At 28.4% G+C, this 23,819-nt stretch overlaps 1 protein-coding gene across 2 annotated transcripts in view; it reads left to right on the top strand.

The window, feature by feature from the left end:
- The window catches only part of LOC147806257 (eye-specific diacylglycerol kinase-like), a 98,433-nt gene that overhangs the window by 37,617 nt on the left and 36,997 nt on the right, over positions 1-23,819 (top strand). For both annotated transcript variants that reach the window (XM_087169050.1, XM_087169048.1), the window contains 8 exons: positions 493-570; positions 5,410-5,466; positions 7,138-7,206; positions 10,789-10,821; positions 11,899-12,054; positions 15,343-15,527; positions 17,874-18,048; positions 20,403-20,473. In XM_087169050.1, coding sequence (XP_087025176.1) covers positions 493-570; positions 5,410-5,466; positions 7,138-7,206; positions 10,789-10,821; positions 11,899-12,054; positions 15,343-15,527; positions 17,874-18,048; positions 20,403-20,473 — 824 coding nt within the window. The remainder of the gene's footprint in view (positions 1-492; positions 571-5,409; positions 5,467-7,137; positions 7,207-10,788; positions 10,822-11,898; positions 12,055-15,342; positions 15,528-17,873; positions 18,049-20,402; positions 20,474-23,819) is intronic.

The raw sequence follows: 23,819 nt of genomic DNA, 5'->3' as shown, positions 1-23,819 counted from the left end.
GACAGAAGTTTCTGATCACATTAGTCTTGAAAGGCTATGTCAGACACTCTACCACCGCCAGCAAGTCTCATTTGTGCTTAGATAATTTGAGAGTCTCTTAAAAAAAGGCAAATTTACGAGCAAGACCAAAAAGAGTAGTTCTCAGACGAAAATTCCCGATCACATAAGTCATGAAGGAGTTTGTCAGACGCTTTACCACAATCATCTAGTCACATTTATGCTGACCTAATTTGGGAATCTTCTCGAAAAAAAAAACTTCGAACAAGACCATAAAAGGCATATTCTGTGATTTAAATAAAACTTTGGCAATAAACTATAAAAAATTTGGAGATTAAATTTGTTCATTTTGTTGTTCCAACACTTTAAGTCAGAAATCAAATTTAAATTGGTTTAATGTCAACACTTTAACGAATTCTCTGGTTTATAGCAAACATTTTCTACTTGAGTCTATCTTTTCTTTAATTCATTTAATTCAAAATTGTTTTTTTTCAGGATCGAGGATCTAGAATTAAATGCTCCTCTTGTAAGATAATTGTTCACGAAGATTGTAAGAGTATACTAACTGATAAGGTAATTTTAAAAATTATATTTATATTGCTGTTTTCATTTTTATTTATTCATTTTAACAATTTTTCCTTCAAATCACCTGCATGATGTGCTTATTTACTTTAATTAGTTGTTTTAAAATAGTTGTGCTCCAAGGTAACTTAAAAATATAAATATTTCAAGTAAATTTAGAAATAAATAAACAAAAAAAATCATCAGTGTTCGCGTATTGATTCGATTACAACCAGTGATATTTTTTTCGAGAAGTATAATTTATTTTAAGTTGCATGCACAAGAAAATTAAGAGGCTATAGTATTGATGCGTTTATTGCATTGAAAACGAAAATAAACTTTGAATGCATTTCTCTTGAAAGATAATTGTATTGTATTGATCGCAGTACAGTTTAAACTTCATTGAAAATTTGCTTAAATATCAGAATTTTAAATTATGTTATGTCCAAAAATGCTTCTCTGTTTGAAATATGTATTAATTTTTTTTTAAACTATAAAGAGTGTATAGGTGAAAAAAAATCCAAATTTCGCAAAAAAAAGTCTAAAAAAGGCGCCAAACATTTTACTACATGAATTTCCGTTTATACTACATAATATGCATCAATAATGAGTGAGTGGAATTTTTTTTCACATTTGTGCGCTTTAATCCTTTTTATACGTATTACAGCAATGCACATAATTCCGGCATAGAAATTCATGACTAAATATAAAATATGAGAATTCCTGCATGACTTTATATAGTCCTTATTTATACTGAATAGGCATAACATTACTAGAAATTACTTTAAATTCAAACTAAGAGATCAAGCATTGCGTAAAATCTATTTTACCGTAAAATCCATTTTTACCTTATATTATTCAGTAAATTTTACAATAATATTTATTTGATTAGAGTGAATCAGTGTAATAACATTTTACGGTAATAATTACAGTAAAAATATGGAAATAGAATTTCTTGTTCCAGTAAAATGTACCGGATATATAATTAACTGCAATGCGCATATTACCGGCATAATAATACACGACCAACTATGAAATATGATAAATACTGCATCACTTTATATAGTCCTTATTAATAATAATTAGACATAACGTTACTAGAAATTACTTTAAATTCAAATTAAGAAATCAAGCATTCCGTGAAATCAATTTTACCGTAAAATTTATTTTTACCATAAAATATTATACCGCTCATTTTACATTAATATTATAGTAACATTTACATAACATTATAGTATATTAGGGTAATAATTACCTTAAAAATATGGAAATAAAATTTCTTGTTCCGGTAAAATGTACCCGCTGCCGGAGTGACGATAATTTAAAAAAAAATTGTGAAATTTCAAATCATGCTTTTCTTTACTGATTCATTTTCGACATAGTATTGTGCTATATCAGATTTTGAACTTCATTGGTAGTATATACTTTTTTTTATATACAATTTTTATACTTAATTTCAAATTTTTGTTTTTGAAAGAAAAAAACTTTTTTATAATTTTTTAAATTGGGTTATTTTATTTATATTTATTTATCCGTTTTATTTTTATTATTGTTATTTTCTATTATTTTTTTATTTTGCATTATTTAAGCTCTTATTGTGCTGTTATTCCTTAAGGGTCGAGATTTTCTTGTTTACTTTTAGAATAAAGAGTATTTGCGTGATAACGTGTTTTCTTTCGGGAAACACTATTTTTTTGTTCCTTGTGATATTGATTTTTGTTCATTGTTATTCAAAAAGCTTTGCATGGAAGTTTTGGTGCTTTTTTTCAAACTTTGTTTGTAGGTTTTAGGTAAATATACCATAAAAAACAGAATATATAATTCAAATTTAGTAAAATATGCATACATATTGTATGTTTGGAATATTATATGAAATTACGGTATTTAAATGATCGTTAATACTTCAACTCACTATTGTTGCTTGTAAATATTGCAATAATTATGAAGAAATAAGATTACAATAACTCACTAGTTTTAACTATATAGTACGAACTAGTAAATATTCTACTGCGTTTAGCATAGCTACTTATCCAAACTTTTTAATCATTAGCTTTTGAAAAATTATAAAAACAAGTTTCGAAGCACTTTTTTTATATCATTTAATTATATAAATGACCATTCTCAGATCTATAAATGACCTGCCTTACAATTTTTGAAACTTTGTTATGTAAACCAGGATTTATGGTTATGAAATATTAGTCATTTTATAATTTCTTTATGCTTTGGTTTTATAAACTTCTAGCTGAAAAAAAAACAATTGCTGTAAATCTGAAAAATTAATCGTAGTACGTTAAAAAATCTATAATATTCATTCATGTATCAGATTGGAAACGAAATGGCCTGGTTGATAGGGCGTTGGGCCTATGACCAAGAGGTCGAGAGTTCTATCCAGGGCCATCTATCCGTCCAAAAGGTCGTGAGTGCCGGATGAAGACTCTCCGCTTAGTAAATACTGACTGGTCCACGTTAAATCCGTTGGGTCTCAAAGTCCTCCTTGTTTCCATAACAAATCATTCCTTTCGGGGTACTGAATTGGAGATTGGTCGTTCTCTGGTTCAGGTCAAAATTATGATCTTCAGATGAGTTACCTTTTATATGGGTTGTGACGTATGGGTGTGGCAGAAGTCGAATTCTTGGCAATAGATGGCTCAATTGTAAAACAAGATGAAGCGCACTACTACTGCCTTAATGGCATACAACAACAACATTAATCAAGATATATATATATATATATATATATATATATATATATATATATATATATATATATATATATATATATATACATATAAGTTTTATATATATATATATTTACTCTCTAACAAAAAAATCGACTCACCAAGAGGGAGTTGTCCGATTGAAATGAAAATTGGTGGATAGGAAGACAATGTACAGAATAGTAAATGATTAAAATTTCAGAACAATTGAATTGTTCTGAAATTTTACAATTGAATTGAATTGTTTGATTGAATTGAATTGAAACGATTGAATTGTACAATTGAATTGAATTGAATTTCAGAACAATTGAATTGAATTGTTATTGCAGAGTTACAGTAACAAGTTCAATAACGTGTTGATCCACCTCCAGCCTGGATAAAAGCTGCCACACGGCGTGGCATAGACCGATAAAGCTCCCGGATGGTCTCTTGCGGTATTTCCTGCCGAATTCAATCCAATTGTCGGACGAGGCTACTAACATTCCGTGCCAGATGCAATCTCCTTCCCATCATATCCCAGACATGCTCGACGGGAGAGAGATCCGGTGATCTGGCAGGTCAAGGAAGAGTTTGACAAGCTTGCCGACAGTTCATAGCAACACGTGCCGTACGTTGTCTGGCATTGTCCTGATGAAAAACTAGCCCAGGGCGCTGCAAAAGGAACGGTAACAAAACAGGTCTTGGAATGTCGTCGACGTACCGTTGTGCAGTAAGTGTACCTCTAATGACGATCAAAGGAGTCCGGCTGCCAAAGGAAGTGGCACCCCAGACCATAATGCCTTGTTGAGGGCCGGTGTGGCGTGCAATAGAGAAGGCAGGATCCCCCTCTGCCCTGTGCATCTCCAAACACGTCTTCGATGATCGTCAGGACACAGTTGGAAGCGGGATTCGTCGCTAAGGACTATACGTCCCCAGTCGGTATCATTCCAGCCTGATCTGTTCAAAACATTCATGCATACGAAATTTCAAAGCAATGCTTCTTGGTGCGTCGATTTTTTTGTTATAGAGTGTATATGCAATCAATAGGTTTATCCGTATGCCTCTGTATTCTACAGGTTTTTCTGTTTAACTATGCAATCGGAAGGCTTTGTATATTTATATAATCTGTAGTCATTTCCGTATGTTTTATATTCTGTTGTTATACTAGTAAGTATTCGGCAATACTTACTATGCTTAAAAGGAAATGTTCCCAAGCTAAACTCATGGATATGAATTAAATATTTGCAACTGTTATAAGAATTTATAAACCATATTAACGAACCACGTAATTAACCATATTATTAATGGCAGAGGAACAATAAACCCATTTTTCCTAACATAGAAACAATGCTGCTTTACTCCTAAGTATTATCTTCCATTTAGATCAGACAGATAGCGTGGACTTTTATTTAAACATGACCACAGCTAAAACAAATCAGTGGTGTCTCACTCAAGGTCCGTAGCCTATAAGAAATCGCTTAGTTTTAAAATATTTTAAGCTTCTGGCAGTGTATAAAAAATTAAAAGGAAGAGCAATTAAAATTCAGACTTTGGATAAGTGAAACAAAACTAACTATAACTATGTTTTATCGTTGACGCTTTACAGTAAAAAACTCCAGTATTAAGTACTAGCAATTTAGGTGCATCATCCATAAAATCAGTTTTACCGTAAAATTCATTTTCATCATAAAATACCATACCGTAATTTTTACTTTAATATTAATTTAATTAGACTGTGATTTTACGGTAATACTGTACCACGAGCTATGAGATTTTTTGTTATGTAACATTTTCCGCTAAAACTTTAACGTTTTAAAGTATTTTTTACCGTAATTCGTTCCCATTTGATCTGATTTTTTTTGCAGTGTATTGTAACAATCAGCTTGATCAGTCATGTACAGTCTGTAATACTGCTATTGTACAAACAGCTACGATCGTTGCGAACATATTGTACCTATTCATTTCCTATTCCGTTGTGCGTAATCTCCCCCATTTGCATTAAAAAATTTAGGGCATTAAATATTTAATAATATATATATTAAAAAAAAAAGAAATAAATTTAACAATGTTGAATTACTAAAATTTTTTAATAGATCTTTGCACAATATTATTTAAAACAATTTATATAAATGTGGTTCATTTTTTTAAATTTCAGATCAAAGTTTGCTGCCGTTCAACTTTCCAAGATGTTGAAATCGGCTCTTACCGTGACGTAAGCTTTATTTGACTTTTTTTTACAGTTTTACAATGTCAGACAAACAAGTACATAAAGCCAAACAAAAGTAGATTTGTTGAACTCATTTTCTTTTAGCACCGCTTATTTTACATCGTTCTAGCAACAAAAGAAAGAATAAATAAAGATGTTCATGTTTTACACTTGCAAATAGCCGCCTTCAGCAAAAAGTAATCTGTCATTTAAATGAATAACCTGCCGGTGTAGACACTTGCTTTACTTTGAGTGCTTTGAGATCTATTTGGGGACAAAATTATCGCGAAGACATAATATAGCCAAGATAATCTCGTGGCTGCTCACAAAATAAGTACTTAAAATGATAATGCAAAATATTGCACGAATCAATGAATCAACGAACGAACGATGAATCACGAACCAACGAATCAATGAATCAATGAAAAAATAAAAATGCTATAATGAACACACTCACCCTTTAAACGTAAAAGAATTTTAAACGTTACTACATTTTGAATGAATTTTTGAATACTTTTAATGTGGGAAATATTAATTTTCACACCAATTGTTATTCGTTATCTACTAAAGTTTACATATGATTAACTAATATGCTTCGAGTAATTGTTTATTAATGTTAATTTAATAAAATCAAAGCATTTAAAATTTATATAATTATTATAAGTAAATTAACTCATAATCAAGTAATTTAACATTTATCAAATTTAATTGATTATATTAAAGTAATTATCAGTTATTTATATTAAAATATTAGAGAACATTTTAAACTGTGTACTTACAAAAAATTGGATAACGGCAATCTCAGGTGAAATATTATTGGAAATAACGTAGATAATATTTTATTTTAAGACTGGTCTATATACAATTCTGAGCTTACGACTCGTAGCCTTGTAATTTTATATTCAATCAAGAAGACAAGAAAACTCATGTATCAAGTTTTGGGAGAAATGGAATTAACCCACTAATTTTTAATATAAATTTTAAAAATAATTTTTTATGAAATTAACCCACGTTTGCATTATGTTGAGAAGAAAACATACCACGAAAACCTTTCACGGTCAGTCTGATGGCAAGGGGACTTTAACCCATGATCCGTGTACTACTGAGGATATTTTAGGTCAGCGCTGCGGTCGGTGCGAACCATGTGCAAAATTCGTATCAACCAGCCATCTCTGGGATTTGAATCTGGGTTATCTTATGATAGCATGAGAAATCATAATTTATGAGAAAATCTATTTTATAATAAGAGTAACTCTCTATCCCCTGAGCCACCACGGCTCCTGTAGATGATATTTTGTACACTCGATGTTTTGTATAAACAATATTTTTAATGCGATATTTTGCCTGCAAGATAATGTCTTACACTCTTTGAAATCACGTGCTTTCAAATAAACTTGTAAGTACCAGTAAGATTAATAAATCTTCCGTAGTTAACATTATTTTGAATATTAATAGATAAATATGTAATAAATAACTTAATAATTACTTTTTCAGCAATAAATAATATAACTTGCAAAATGGATTGGTTTTATTTGAACTATTCCTTCTCGGTAGACTCTTTAGACTAATCAATTATGCGTTTCTTTAAAAATAATTTAAGAAAATAAATTGTAAAATAGTATTATATGCTTAATACTCTTGTATTTTCTTAAATGATAATAAGTAATATTCCTTTAGAATACAGCTATTAATCATCATTGGATTGCCAGACGAACTCTTAAAGGTCGATGTAGAACATGCTCTAAAGTAAGTAAAGATGCATACAATTTATTTGTAACAACGAATGTAATTATTAACTGATTAGTTTGCATAGGTCAATTTAGAACTCGTATTTAGGTAGGCAGTAGTATAGTCATTAATTTAAAAACTATAACAAATTTTCTGAAATAACTAAATGTTTAATTACCTTCATTTATTTTATTTATCGGTATTTATTATAACTGTCGAGTTTTTAAAAGTAAGTGTCTTTATTAATCAACATTAGCATTGACTATAACACTTTTAAATATAGACTAATCTTAAGTACTGAGTTTAAAAAAATATCTTCTTATCCCAGTAAACATGTTTTGCCATAGCAGCAACGTTTTGTTATAGTTTTGTTAACGTATAAATAACGCTATTATTCGGATACAGATGATAAACTCTAGCTTTACCATAGCAAAAATGATTTCAGAAAGGTAATAAATATGTAAGGTTTAAATTTTTTTCTAAATTCATTGTATGTCTATACGTTAAACAGCAGTTTTTATATATTACGGCAGTAACATTTTTGTTTCCTCCCTGAATCTCAAAAAACGTTAACATCAATTAAATGAAGTGAAGCGTTGATTTTTATTTCTGCTGTGATGCAGAAACATTGCAAAAACGTTTCTAATTATCTGGAGGATAAATCTTATAACACTATATATTTATTAGACACTGAAATAATGATTAGAAATTGAAATTAAAAAATAGCAAAGTCCAAAAGTTATCTAAAAACATCTAAATCAAATTTCGTTTTGATTAATGAATGAATATTTCAATATCATAATTCTTCTTTTATGTTTTAACAATATCGATTTTTTTAAGAGAAATTCGGCAAAATTAATAACAAAACGTTAATACATGAGTTACGTTTTAAAGGCATAAAAATGTTTTTCAACAACATAAAAGGAGCTTAGCACTAGATAATCAGTTTCGTTTTGAATAATGAATGAATAAATAAATAAGTAAATAAAATTTCATTGCGAATGAATGAATAATCAATTTTGCTTTGAATAATGAATGAATGAATAATCAATTTTGTTTTGAATAATGAATGAATCAAATTTTGTTTTTAATAATGAATGAATATTTCTCTATCATAATTCTTCCTTTATGTTTTAAACAATGTCGATTTTTTTCAAAGATTCGGCAAAATTATTAACAAAACTTTAATACATGAGTCATACTTTAAAGGTGTAAAAATGTTTTTCAACAACATAAAAGGAGCTTAGCACTATATAATCAGTTTCGTTTTGAATAATGAATGAATGAATCAATCAATCAGTCAATTAAATTTTATTTCGAATGAATGAATGAATAATTAATTTTGCTTTGAATAATGAATGAATGAATCAATCAATCAATCAAATTTCGTTCTGAATAATGAATGAATATTTCACTATCATAATTCTACATTTATATTTTAAACAATATCGATTTTTTTCAAAGAAGATTCGGCAAAATTATTAACAAAACGTTAATACAGGAGTTACGTTTTAAAGGCATAAAAATGTTTTTAAACAACATAAAAGAAGCTTTGAGGCTGCATAGGTTTGAGCGTTGTTTTATTATTTAGGAAAAAGAAAATTAAAAAAAAATAATATAAGTACCTAAAACTTTTAGAACACGTTCCAAATAGAGGGAAACTTTATTGCGTGATACTTACTCTATCTGTACCCTTTCTCCCAAATTTAATTTTTTCTGGAAACTTCTATACAAGTTCACATTGTATAAATTAAACTTTGTTATAATTTATGAGAAGAAAATCTACTTTATACTAAGTGTAACAAGAACTAAATCCAAAGAATCTTGTACAAACATTTGTGTAGAGTTATTGACATTTTTTTTAACTGGTTGTTCGTAAAAAGTTCTTTTCCTCTGTTGACTGGTTGCATAGTAACGGTAAGAGGATATAACTTTTCTTTTTTTATTTCTGATCACGAACGTTGACTGTAATCAAAGCGAATGAAAATACAGTTGGGATGTTTTTAAGAGACATAAAAGGGTTTCACTTCACCGGGTAAAGCAATCTTCAATCATACTAGTGAATATATTTTTTACTTTTATAAATTTGATCATGGTAAGTTAAATATATTTATAAATTTTCATGCATAAAATTTTTTTCCGCGTTTAACTAATAGCTGTTTTTTTAATTTATTATTATTCATTTATTCGTTATAAAGAGAGAATCCATTTCATTGTATTTTTCAGGATCATTTTTATAAATTATGACAAACTTTGTAAGAGGTAAAATAAAATTTTCTCTTCAGATTTAGTTTAGTTACTTAGTTATTTTTAATTTCTATTCCTATTAAGTATTGTTAACCATTATGTGAGGCCACTTTTAAAGCTAATTATTACCAAAATGTTTTTCTAAGCATTTGCCAATTTATTTTGCCTTTGCTTTCTAACAAGTATAAGAATATACAGCATTTAAATAGTAAATACTATGCATATTTCAAGCATAAATCTTCTCTTACTTTTTCTTTAATTTTGCAAAACACTTAGTTTATCAAACTAAGTTGATGCAGATGAACAGCTGTAGTAAAATGCCGTAATTAGGGGGAAAAAATTAGATATCCTACTATGTTATTAGGTAATATATTTAAAACGGTTTAGGATATAATGCATCGAAATCAGATGAATAGGAAAAAAAATTGAGTCATAATTAGTAAAAAATTATGCAGTATCTCAACAGTGAACTATCTAGTGACTAAATTTTGACTATGGTGACTTGTGAATAAATTAAATATTCTTATATGTTATTAGGTAGTATATTTATGATGGTTTAATTTGTAATGCATCGAAATCAGGTGAATAGAAAGAAAACATTGAGTCATAATTAGTAAAAAATGATGCAATACCACAACAGTAAACTAACTGGTGACTAAATGGTGACTGGTGAATAAAGTAAATATTCTAATATGTTATTAGGTAGTATTTTTATGATTGTTTAATATATAATGCATCGAAATCAGATGAATTAAAAAAACATTGAGTCATAATTAGTAAAAAATTATGTGGTATACCACTAAAAGTAAAATAACTGGTGACTATGGAGACTATTGATTAAAGTAAATATCCTAATATGTTATTAGAGTACATTTATGATGGTTTAATATGTAATGCATCGAAATCAGATGAATAGAAAAACAACATTGAGTCATAATTAGTAAAAAATGATGTAGTACCACAACAGTAAAATAACTGGTGACTAAATATTAATATATAAAAAAGATAATCATTTCTTTTATTAATTGAGATTGTTTTGTAGATAATTTTGTAATGAAATGAAACTGTGCTATTAATTAATGCGAATTTAAAAATAAGTTGCTATCAAATTGAAATGCTTATAAAACTAAAACATATTTTGTACAGCAGAAAAATTTAAAAAAGTAAAATAAACAATACAATAAATTGCAAGTTTTACATAAGCGAATTTTTTAAAACTCTTTTAATGTTGCTATTAAGAATAAAAAATTAACAATTTATAAAACTAAAATTTCTGTTCATTGATCTTAATTTTACACTTGATCTTCATTTCACAATTATTAAAAATTCATTGTTTGATTGTGACTATTTCAGACATTTGGAGGAAAAGTTTGCAGCCTGCTTAATGTAAGTAATCCAACATTAAATTATTTAAATTCAATTTGAATGATAAGCATTTAAATTATGTTTAATATTTTTATGAAATAATTATGATTTGTATGATTGATAAGATGACGCGCTTTCTATTGCCTTTTGTGTGTCTTTTTTTATACATAAATTAAGAGTTAAATAATAGTTAAGTAGTTAAATGGACTTTATTGTAGTCTACAACACAAGACCTAGATATAAATTATATAACATATTAACATATATAGTATATAACATATGTAGTATATAGTATATTAACATAATCTGCATATATACATAGATATATAGTATATTAACATAAGCTACAAGGTTATTGGCTATCTGACACCACTGAAAAAAAAATGAAACGCACCCTCTGCCTTAAATTCGCTTGGTTTCTCAATAAGACTTACTATCATTGGAAAGTGGCAATAGAAACAACAATAACTCTTTTTGCTAAAGTTTTTAAAATTATAACAACTTAAATGCCTCATTCAATTTTTGGGGAAAAATTTGTTTTTTCATTTCCTCCAGCGTTTTTTATAAGATTGTCATTAATATATGCTCTCTTTATTTACGAGTGAAACTTTAATAAGTTGTAGTTATCTTTTTAACATGTAACCAATGGGACATGTAGCAAATATCTTGACAAGTTGATTTAGAAAAATATGCTGTGTTTCTGTACAGGTGTTTTTGAGCTCTATGCTTCAAGTTTGCTACCTTTTTTCTAAGTCATTTGTGTGTCAGTGCTTGTAGTAAAGTTCAAATTGTTAAAAAATCTATTGCACCAACTATAAATACAATGTTTCGAATAAGTCCTGGATATTTTTTCTCAGTCAAGATTATTTAAAAAAAAATTTAGGCCCAAGATGATTCCGAATTTTCATACTTTCTCTGAGTCAATGATGTTTTTTTAGATACATTATAAAATTATTATTTTTCTCAAAAAAATTACAGATTTAATTGGATTTTTTGTGAAGCAAGAGGATTAAAAAATATTCTCTTCCCATATAAATTTTTTGACATTTCCTAAATGCACCCTTTTAAACCATCAATCAAATTCACCTGTATTTATAGGAAACCGTGGCAATGAGTTGCTCATGGTGCAAGGAAGTTTGCCACAATAAAGAATCATGTTTTAACATGAAGAAAATGAGTAGTGAAAACTGCAATTTAGGAGATCATGCCAACTTAATTGTTCCCCCAACGTGGATTGTAAAGTTACCAGAGAAAGTAAGTCCATCCTATTGTATTATATTCCTAATTAGTAGAAAAAAATATAAGCCAAGATTTTTTTAAAATTAACACGAGGTTTTATTTTTAATTAATATAATTTATTAGCAAAGTTGAACTGCAACTATAAATTTACGGCTATATATTTTAGCTTTAACGATACAAAGCCATTTCAATTAGGAAGATCTACCTAATAGATCTTGACCTATAAATAATAGACCTTGTTCTTCAAGTGGAAAAAGGATTTCAGGTACGATTTTCAACTTAAATCTACCTGGAAAATAGATCCACTATCAGTTATTTAAATTGGATATGCTTCATGCAAAATTGTACGCAACTTAAATCTGTATCAATCATTTAATTTCTCTTTAAACTTGGATTTAAAAAAATCCGCTGATTAGCATTACTCAACACATAATTATTAAAATTTTATAAGTTTTCGAAGTGACTAATTCTGTAATTTTACACATTATTAATGCAAACTAGCTTGTCAACAAGTCAAGGGACACAAGAGACAATTAAAACATCAACCTAATGCTTTTCACAATTCATTATATGATAGTTAGAGGTATTTTTGATTAGCCATCTTGGAGAGACATGTAAGTTCACACAGTTAGACGTTTGTTGCAATTTTTAATTTAACGATGCAAATTGCCCCATAGAGTCTCTATGAGCTTCAGGCCTGGGCACCGGATAAAACAGTTTATTAGTTTCAACCCAGTATAAAATAAACAAACTCATGATGTAAATCGCAGATGGGGTTACCATTCTTGAAGGAGATAGGGCTGAAACTACCACAACGAACGAAAAAGACTTTTATCCAAATTAGGGCGATAAACGTCAGTTTTGAGCTTACTGCTTGAGCTTACCATTAATATCAACCAAAGGTCCCAGACTTTAGCAAGAGACGTCCGGTCCCTATTTCCATCTTCACCCATATGCATGGATGCTTTATGCACCTAAAAACATCCATCCATTGCAACGTAGAATCGAACCTCACCCTACATCTTGAAGAGTGAAGATGCGATTTTGTAATAGCCAGGTAGTTAGCCATACTAGGTAGTAATAGCCATACTAAGTTGAAAAATTTCAAATAAATACTTACTTTAACGTTATATGCATTTTGTTACATTCCAGTAATTCGTGAATCGAGGAAAAGAAATAAATCTAAAAAACATTGAGTAAAAAGACATTTTTAACTGCGTAATTTTAGAAAAAAATATTTATTGAATACCTTATGAAGCTACTTAGCTTGTAAAATATAGTTATAGGCTTCATTTGAGACATCTAAATTTCTCTATGATGCCTGTATGAAACTGGGCAATAATGCGATTATACTTCTGAAAATCATGAGGACTCAAGAAAGTTAATTACAATGAGTAAATTACATATACCTAAAAGCATTAAATAATCCAAACATGCATAGCTGGTATTTAAGTAACTGAGTTAAGCTTAAGCATAACGTAAACGTTTCTAGATGAGTAGAAAAGAAGTGATATTTGTGTAAAGGAGAAACGCGAGATCGTTGTTCCTTAAATATTTAAACTAATTTGCATAGCTCCTGTAGATTGTTCAAGTTGCCCGGGTACTTGAAACGGATTACAAACCTAGGAAAGCAGAATTGGTTGAGTGGGTGCATCTGCACTTGAGACAACTTTTGAGTCTAAGTCTCTAAGGTTTTCTGGAACTTAATATGTTTGCGGGCTAGAAGCACCACATAACCTAATTGGAGAAAAAGCAGTGAGTTAAAAAGCAAAGAGAAAAATAATTATGGGACTAAAATTTTGCAGAAGAAAATGTGTTCTAAATTACGCGTCCTATTACGTCCTGTTACGAAAAATAGTGAATCTCCTAAGAGTAATGCATTTAACTAATAGAAGCATTTTTCAGAGTCGACTACATTATTCTTTTAAGAGAGACAGATTTTGATCTAGCTGAATGTTGATCTAAACCTTTATCGAAAATCTGGAGCTTTATTCAAATGCTCCTTTTGTAACATTAATCAATCGTTATTTTTTCTTACGCAAGCACAAAATAAAACAAATTATTCAAAATTTATAAATTTAAAATAGTTTGCCTTATTTTCCTGAAATTCGGTAGAAATATTTTTATGTCTTTTCAGGTGGGAAAAAACATTTAACGCTTTCGAGCATTCAATCAAAAAAGGGCCTTCAATCGACAGGCTAAAGACACTAAAATTAATGTTTTACTCATACTAAATCTGTTATAAAAAATAAAATATGATTTTCAGACAAATTTAATAATTAAGAATTAAATAATGAGGAATAAAATTATTCAAATTTAAACATTCTTTGCATTTAAGAAAATTAAAGAATATTTTGTTGGGAATAATAAATTTTTCACCTTAATTTCGCCTTGTTTTTACCAATTATAATACATTCTTATAATTACTTTTAATTTCGAATAACGCAGAAAAAATTTCAAATATGGATTTAGATTATTTTTCATTTTTATTTTATTTTTTTGTAAATTAGGCTTTTTTTCCATGAAGTGATTACACTTCAATTTTCATGGACATCAACTCGAGGAATTTTGGCTGGGAATCCAAATACCTCGTCACGCTATGACAAGACGCGAAGCTGTTTTTTTCTTCAAGAATTCTATCACCTATGCGATGTTAAAGGATCAAAACAGCAACTGGCCTTTTGCATTAAATTAGCTATACATTTATCAGCGTTTGAGCATAATAAAAAAGAGATCCTTCAAGTTTGTTATTTTTTTTAATCTCAATCATGAATAAAATTTAAAAATAATTAGAAATGAAAGATCAAAAATATTCCGTAGTAACAGTTGACTGCCACAATGGAATACCTGCAAGTGATATAGTGATATCTTGATCCTGATTGGTTGTGGGAATGTGGCATTTGTTGAAATTAGCAACTGTTCTTTCTATTCTGTTTGGAGTAGGCCAAGTCCGTCAAGTATCAGTTCTCTTAAGTGACACATTCTATATTTTTTCACAATAAAAATATATTACGGTTACAGTTAATAATAAATTTAACTTAAGTAAAATTCATAGATGAAGAAGGAATTATATGTTTACCAATTCAATAATCGATGCGGTATTGTATTGAATTAACTTCACATTAGCTAACATTCAAACGTATGTTGAGAAACTTAGCTCGATTTTAGCATACCATCATGTTTATAAGAGATCAGTTGGCGCTGAGGTCATAAATCACGCGTCTGTGTATCCGTGATCGTATTCTTCTCGAGTTGTAAGAGCCCAATTGTTTTTTTGTTTTTTTAATTAATTCATCTTTGCAGGAAACAGAAAATTCGAAGCACGTATTTGCCATCAAACCCATACCATCATCCACATCTAAACCTCTACTTGTTTTTATCAATCCTAAAAGTGGAGGTAATCAAGGTTCAAAACTTCTTCGAACATTTCAGTGGCTTCTGAATCCTCGACAAGTATTCGATTTGACAGAAGGTGGTCCAGGAATGGGGTGAGAATTTTAAACCTTTTCTTGGAATCGTTGTAGATTTTTTATAACTCTATTTTTGTTTAAATTAGGCTTTGTGTTTTCTGTTATTCGCACTTACGCTATTGGAAAGCGGAATAGTTGGCTTTTGATTGTCCTATTTTTTTCTTATACACTGTAAAAAATTCTTGATCAAATAACTGTATAAAGTACCGGTACTATTTTAAGTTTATTATCCGTAAAATTATTTCCACCAAGAAATATACCGTAATCTTTACAGTAATACTTATTTAATTGGAGGGATTCAGTGATTTTACTCTATTTATTACTGTAAAAATTACGGTATGTTTTGTTCCGTATCTTGCTCCAGTATAATGTACTGGCACCCTGAGTGAAGTACTTTGTACAACTAAATAAGATTCTTTTCACAACACTTAAATATTTACTTTATTTTCTTCATATATAGAGAGAACAGTCGGCAAAGAATTCTGTTAGGTTAAAAAGCATTTCACTAAAAAAAAAAGAATTTTAAAAGAAATAAAAATAAACAACTTTAAAAATAGAAATGCTGTTACCACTCATAGAATTTTTTGAAAGTTAACTCAGCAACATAAATCAAAATGACATACAAGTGCAGCTAGATCAAAATTATGATACCTGAGAGCTTGACGTAACACTGAGTGCTATCGTTATTTGATCCGGGAATTTTACAGTGTAATTCTTACACCAAATGTGACTAATTCGGTGGATAATTACGGCAATAAACTGAAAAATAATTCTACAAAAACTATTTTCTATTTTAAGTGTTCCATGTTGTTTTAAATATTCTTTTTTATAAAATTTTACATACTTTTGAAATATGTTACTCATTTTATAAGCTTTACGTAACTTGTGTGTTTTTTTAAACATATTTTTGCTAAATTGTTTCAAGTAAGCCAGCGCAGGAGATGAATAGTTAGCAATTGATTTAATATAATCAATGAAATCAGTAATAAAATCATAAAATTCATGAATTGTTTATCTTTATTAGTGAAACAAAAAAATTTCAGACAGGATTTTTTTTATTTAATTGTTTATTGATTTTGAGACATTTACAAGCATTTATTGAAAATGTATTAATTAATGATACAGAGAGCCAGAATTTACTTAGATTGTATCTTCATTTAAGTACAAGCATAGTAATGATTATAAATTAAATCAGATGCATGCATTGTAAAATATTTTTTACAGTGCATGTAAATCTATAAATGCATTGGAAAAACAGTTTTGCATTTTTTACTTAAATTTTTCGAGTAGTACAGCTTTTTCTATAAAATAGGAGGCTTTCAAACAGGATTTTTATATTATTTTGCCAACTCATTTTAGAACGTACTCAAAAAGTTATTTAGGCATTAAGGATTAATGATAAATAGAATTAAAATTCATGATTAATGTACATACATACATAGAAAATAAATTCAACTTTCATTTCTTCGACATAGTTTGCGTGAAATATAGATGAACGGTGGTGTAGCAAATGTGACACAATTTTAATGATAGATTGATTGCCATTAAACGTATCTGTAAAAGAGAACATATTTCACACGGTTTCCTTAGCAACAGCTAAAACTTATAACGAAGGATGATACTTTATTACTTTTTTCCTTAAACTTTCTTTTTGGTTCATATTTTTGTTTTTCAAATATTTTAAGAGAGTTATTATGCCGAAAAACATAAAATATCAATATTTTACACCCCTTCAAAGGAAAAATTAAACTTAAGTAAGTATTTGAAATAAATAACTTTTTTTTAACGATTTAAAAGTTTGTTTTAAAGACTATTGAGAAAAATTAAAGTTTAGCATTATATTACATTTTTATTCTACCCAAGCAGTTGAAAAGAAAAAAAAATATTAAAGCTTTATCTGTTTGATATAATTAACACTATTAGTTTTAGTTACCGAAAATATTTTTTAACGTAAGCAATAATTGAATTTCCTGTTTCAAATATCAATAATATTGTTTTTGCTTTTAAAGACATTCAAAATCATCATAGGTCATGTTTCTAAAAATTCAAATTTTTTAGGCAATTATATTTTTTAACAACTAAAATAATGCTTAGCCTCAATTTCAAGTCATTAAATTAATAGTATTATCGAATTGGGCTACGTTGGTACTGCAAGACTACATTGGGACAATGCTGTCTTAACGAAACTGTTATGGAACTGTAAAGAACTGTTTGGTGCAGTTGTTTTGCTATTGTCTTGCATTCTTGGGTGAGAACGACACCCTTGCTTTCTGATTCAGTTGCCACTCTTGTGGAATCCTCATAAATGAATGGCTTAAACATTCACTGTTAAAATGTTTATTAATTTTTAATTCAATTTTTCAGATTGGATCTGTATAAACGTGTTCCAAATCTTAGAATCTTGGCTTGTGGAGGAGATGGAACAGTTGGTTGGATACTTTCTGTCTTAGATGATCTGAAGGTTACCACGTCACCACCAATAGCCGTGCTGCCTTTAGGAACTGGGAATGATTTGGCAAGATCTCTTGGCTGGGGTGGGGTATGAACTTGTACAATGACTTTCTTCGTATTATGAAAGTTGTGCCCTGAGTTTTTAAATTATGGATGTTCTTTGAAGTGCTTTTGAGAAGGAAAATTAAAAAAGATTCAGCATAAAAATGCTAATCTGTAGCAAAGTTTTGATTTTGAAGTATCTCGGTGAAAAGAGTTATCTTTACTTAAAGCCAAACAAATGTCTTAAATAATTGAAAAAATTGTACCAAGCGTGCATCATAGTCATGCAAGCTTGCCTGGGTACTGAACACTGGGAGGTTCCGTGCTTGATTGACTACCCAATCGGAACATCTGCCAAGAAAACTGAGATGGGCACATTAAGCCTTGGTCCTCCATGGGCTGTAGTGTAGCTGAGTTTAGTTTTTTTTAAAAATATTAGTTCACAAGCGCTTACCATTTTTCCAAAACTGCGGAGTTTTTTCATATTAAGTATATATTCCATTTCTTGATGGACAAACCACAACCTAACAATCTTGTAGAGCTGATGCAAATCACAGCAGTTATAGGCATTGCATATTATTTCGCTAAAAAAAGGTACTTTCATACAAAGCAAGAACTTTCTAAGAACATCCTTTTGCACTTTTTCAAGTCATAGACGCGATTTTAGAGTAGTTTAAATGTTTCAAACGTTTTATAATACATAAATTTTTTTTATTATATTCATGTATGGATGTAATAGCACAAAAATATTTAAGTCAGGTACCTTGTTTCTAGACGTTACCAACAAATATTGCAACATAGAAAATTAAAACGCAGAATAGTCTGTAGGTCCGTATAAGTTTCTTTTTGATAGTTATATGACTGATTAAATTCAATGAACAAAAATATTCACTTGGTACCTTCTCCAACGTATTGCAAGTAATCTCAGACAATTAACAAAGTTATATTGACTTTGTAGCATTTGTTGTGTACAAAAATGCTTCAGGAAGGCTTGAGAAACGTTTATGAAAACTGAAAATGTTTGAATAACAATGATTGCTATTAAAACCTTCATTTGCGTTTCTGAAGAACTTCATTAACAGTTTGCATATGTTTTAGTTAGTTTAAAATTAAATGTGTTACTGTCTGTTTGTTTTAAATGATTTTAAATTCCTAAAGCAACAGCTAAACAATGCTCTTTAAAAATTCACTAGATGTAGTGCACAAAGTAAAGAAATGGTCCACTCTGTATGACCTTTGATTTTATGATCAGATCTTCAGGTTCTAGAACTTAATCTAAATGGTTCGAAGGGGTGACTTCAAATATACTTATTAATTAGTACAGATGATGCTTAAAGTTGCGCAATTAGGCACAAAAGCGTACTTTCTCTGAATAAACATACCTTTTTTACGACGCATTTAGATTTCTGAAATCATTAACATATGGGATAGTCGCAATCTGGGAAATATGGTTACAACAGTTTGATCAAAGGAGCGGTTTAAAGTTTGAACCTCTTAATGTTAACTTTACTTTTTGCTTATTTCATCATGTTTCTAGAATTTTCTGACCAATTAAAAAAAATTGCACACTCTTATAAAATTCGCTTATCCAAAGATATATCCATGTAAGAAGTAATTTTTAATAATTATGTATCGAATTTAATGTAATGAAAGTATAAAACATTTAATAATCGGGTATAAAATTTTTTGCGTAATTTTAAAGAACATAATTTGCGCAATTTTAAGGAACATAATTTTAGAGAACTTTACAGAACATAATTTTGCATGGAAAATTACAAAATACGTGCGAAATAGGTCGAATAATTCCTGAGAGATCTTATTTTAAATATACGATTTTTTATTACTCAAGCGTTTCAATTTCGTTTGGGAAATGAAGTTTTATTTTGATCAAAGTGAATCAAAACCCTTGAAGCAACATGGAATGAGAGAAAAACTTTGAAGTACTTTATCTATTAATATGTATTTACCTTTTATTTACGGCTGGTACAACATGTGGACCACATGTGATGGTACAATATGGAACATCGCAAGCAAAGGGTTAATTTAACTTTTTGTTTAACCAGAATGGCTTCATTGTTCTAAACATTTAAACAAAAAGTTTTTTTAAATTTTTTTATTTTATTTCCATTGGCAGATTATAGACAGTAACAGCATACATGAACTCTAAAAATAAGAGCATCTTTTGTTTCTGTTCTTATTTTTAAAGTTTATGTATGCTGCTACTGTCTATAATCCACCATTGGAAATAAATAAAATAAAAACTTTTTGTTTAAGTACTTAGAACAATGAAGCCATTCTGGTACACTTATTGTACCAGTCATACGCAAAAGGCTAAATATTTTTTTCAAAATTAAAACAAGTTCTTGTTTCAAATTGGTGAATTTGTTTTTCCTTCCTAAGGGCTATACTGATGAACCTCTGACCAAGATTCTTTCAAACATTGAAGATGGAGAAATCGTAAAACTAGACAGGTATTTACATTATCTGTTACAAAATATTTTTGTTAGTAATTGTCAATTAGATAAACTCTAATAATATATAAATTATTATCAATAATTATAATGAATAGTCAAACATAACCAGAAGTAAAATTTTAAGTGCAGATTAAATAGTTAAATTCATACATCTATTTCATAGTTAAAATCAAATTTTTTCATCAATTGTGCCTAGTCAACGAATGTTATATAATACTCTTTTGGTCTTCCATTAAGGTTCTGTGTGAATGCCTGTTTACAGAGAATATAATGCTGGTTTTTAGCATCGAAGTAGTTGTGGGTCCAAAATATTTTAATGTTTATGAGATATTTTAAAAGTATGCGAATACTGTCGTTAATATTAAAATAATTGATAAAAGAAGGGGTAGTTAATTTTCGAATATTTTCTGTACCTTTTAAAACTTTATAAAATGCATTTTTAAACTGTTTTGGAAGCAAAATAAATGAATTTTTCATGAAAGTTCAATGAATATTGTGCGAAAACAAAGCACAAATATATATTTTCTTTTTTAAAAAAAAGCAGCTAAGTATCAAAATTCTATTTCATATATGATGAAATTCCATCTTTTCAAAAAAATGTCTTCCTTTTGTTATGCCTAATAACATTAAATAAGTGTACGTCTTTTGTATGTTGGACCAGTGTAAATATTGCACTATAACTAGTGCAAAATATTTATATAAATTGAATCTGAACTTCAATAAGTGCACATATATTTCCTAGGGGACTAACAGAAAACAAAAATTTTATGTTTTTAGTAAATTTATTAATTTTTAAATATTTCAGTAATCTATTATTTGTTCTTACGAATATGATTCCTTCCTTTGGCATAAGTTGGGCTATTTGACTTCATTAAAACAGTTTTTATTTAATAAATATTCAATATCAGCACTAACACATACTAAAGACAAGAAGTCAAAATGAGTGATATTCAAAACGTAACATCCAGTGGTGCAAGGGCAACGTCATGTTGATTTCAAACCAATATTTTTAAAAAAATCTGTAGTATATGGCAGTATTCGGTTACAAAAAGTTATATAAATAGTTCAATATACAATATATATATATATATATATATATATATATATATATATATATATATATATATATATATATATATATATATATATATATATATATATATATATATATATATATATATATATATATATATATATATATATATATATATATATATATATATATATATATATATATATATATATATATATATATATATATATATATATATATATATATATATATATATATATTTATATACATATTGTAAATTAAATTTTTGAGAAATTTAATTTATTACATTTTGCATAAATGAATAAATCGTAATAAATAAATGTATCCCACCAACATGCATTAAAATTTGTATGATTAAATAAGTTCTTATCATTTAAATTTTATGATTCATTTCCAACAATTTATATCAAAGTTCCGAAGTTCTGCGTTTGTTTTATAATATACGGTAAACTAACCTGTAAAGGAACGCTTAAGCTTCGCTTGCCTTTTAAAAAATCATATTAATTTCAAAATTCGTAATTTTAGTTAAATGACAGTGTCAACATATTTGTTACTAATTGCAAATTATGTAAACAAATTGTAGAGAACTTTCATAATATTGTTGTAAAGTTTTGGAGGTTCAAATAACAAGTAGTAAGAAGACCAAGTGAAGGAAGAGCTCTTCCCAGTGAATGAACACCCAGTAAAGGAGCACTTAATGTTGGCTATTTTTTAATGCTCTTTATGAATTTATAAGCCATACAAATATTTAAAAACAAGCCTATTCTTGAAATTATAACATATAAATACTTGGATAATGTTAACTTTTTTTTGTAATCATGAATTGAAAATTAAAGTGTCAACATATTAACACATACTGTTCATTCACTGGGAAATCTATGCCCAGTAAAGGAACATGCCTGTTCCCTCACTGGTTAGAAGTTGCTTTTCGTATTTTTAACATACTTTTGATGCGGAACATCACTAAAGGTGTAAGAAAATTAAAGTTTATCTTTTATTTTCATTAACTTAGAAAAAAACCAGTAAAGGAACCCTGTGAAAACCAGAAACCCTTAACTCAGTACCTTATTATGACATGATGCTTAAAAAAAATAAAACGTAACTTCAATAACTATATTTTAAATTCTCTTTTTCACAATGAGAAAAATAAAACTATTACATGCAATTAATTCCACTTCAAACATATAAATACAAATACTCATATTATAATTTTTCAAAGAAACAAGATATTGCAGAGATAATAACTAATTCAAAAAATTTTCCAGAGTAGTCTATTTGACCAGGTAATCCAAAACATTGCTAGATGACTTTCTATTGTTTGGCAGTAAGCTATTGTTACCAATCAATCTGAAGAAAAACTTTCAAATTCTTATTTTTAGTCAATATATATATATGAAATGTTCCTTCACTGGATAGTGTTCCTTCACTGGTTCGTTTACCCTACGATCCTTATTAAATTCTTTATTTATGGTTTGGTTCTAATAATTCGTAACACATAAAATTGCGCTGATTATTTCTATCTTAACATGCGTTTACAAAATTTCTCGCCAGTTATTACTTATGATTCATTCTTTGTAAATCGTCAAGCAACAATGTGCTGATATCTGAATCGTAATCTACATTACTTATTAAATTCCTCCTCATTTATTATTCATGATTCAGTTCTAATGATTCGTCATGAATCAAAGCAAGTTAATGTTTTTAATATAATATACGTTACTTTCTAAATGCCTCATTTTTTATTTATGATTTAGTTTTAATAACTCTCTGAGAGTCACACTGTGACTGTATCTATCGCAAGTTAAGTTACTTAATAAATTCATCATAATTTATTTCTTATGATTCGTTATGAATCAAAGCAAGTTAATGTTTGCAATATAATATACGTTACTTACTAAATAAATCATTTATTTATTTAAGATTTAGTTTTAATAACTCTCTGAGAGTCACACTGTGACTGTATCTATCGCAAGTAAAGTTACTTAATAAATTCATCATAATTTATTTCTTATGATGCGTCATGAATCAAAGCAAGTTAATGTTTGCAATATAATGTACGTTACTTACTAAATAAATCATTTATTTATTTATGATTTAGTTTTAATAACTCTCTGAGAGTCACATGTGACTGTATCTATCGCAAGTTAAGTCACTTAATAAATTCATCATAATTTACTTCTTAGGATTTCGTTTTTATAATTTATCAAACATCAAAATGTATTGATAGACAACCTCAAATGCTGGTTAGTTTCTTCAAAAAGTCCACGAGGTCAAATTTCTTTCAATACT

Source organism: Parasteatoda tepidariorum, chromosome 8 (assembly GCF_982258835.1).
Source record: "Parasteatoda tepidariorum strain Cologne lab strain chromosome 8, Ptep-v5.0, whole genome shotgun sequence".
Lineage (NCBI taxonomy): Eukaryota > Metazoa > Arthropoda > Arachnida > Araneae > Theridiidae > Parasteatoda > Parasteatoda tepidariorum.
Note: the sequence above shows the minus strand (reverse complement) of the source record. Positions and strands in the feature narration are given on the sequence as shown.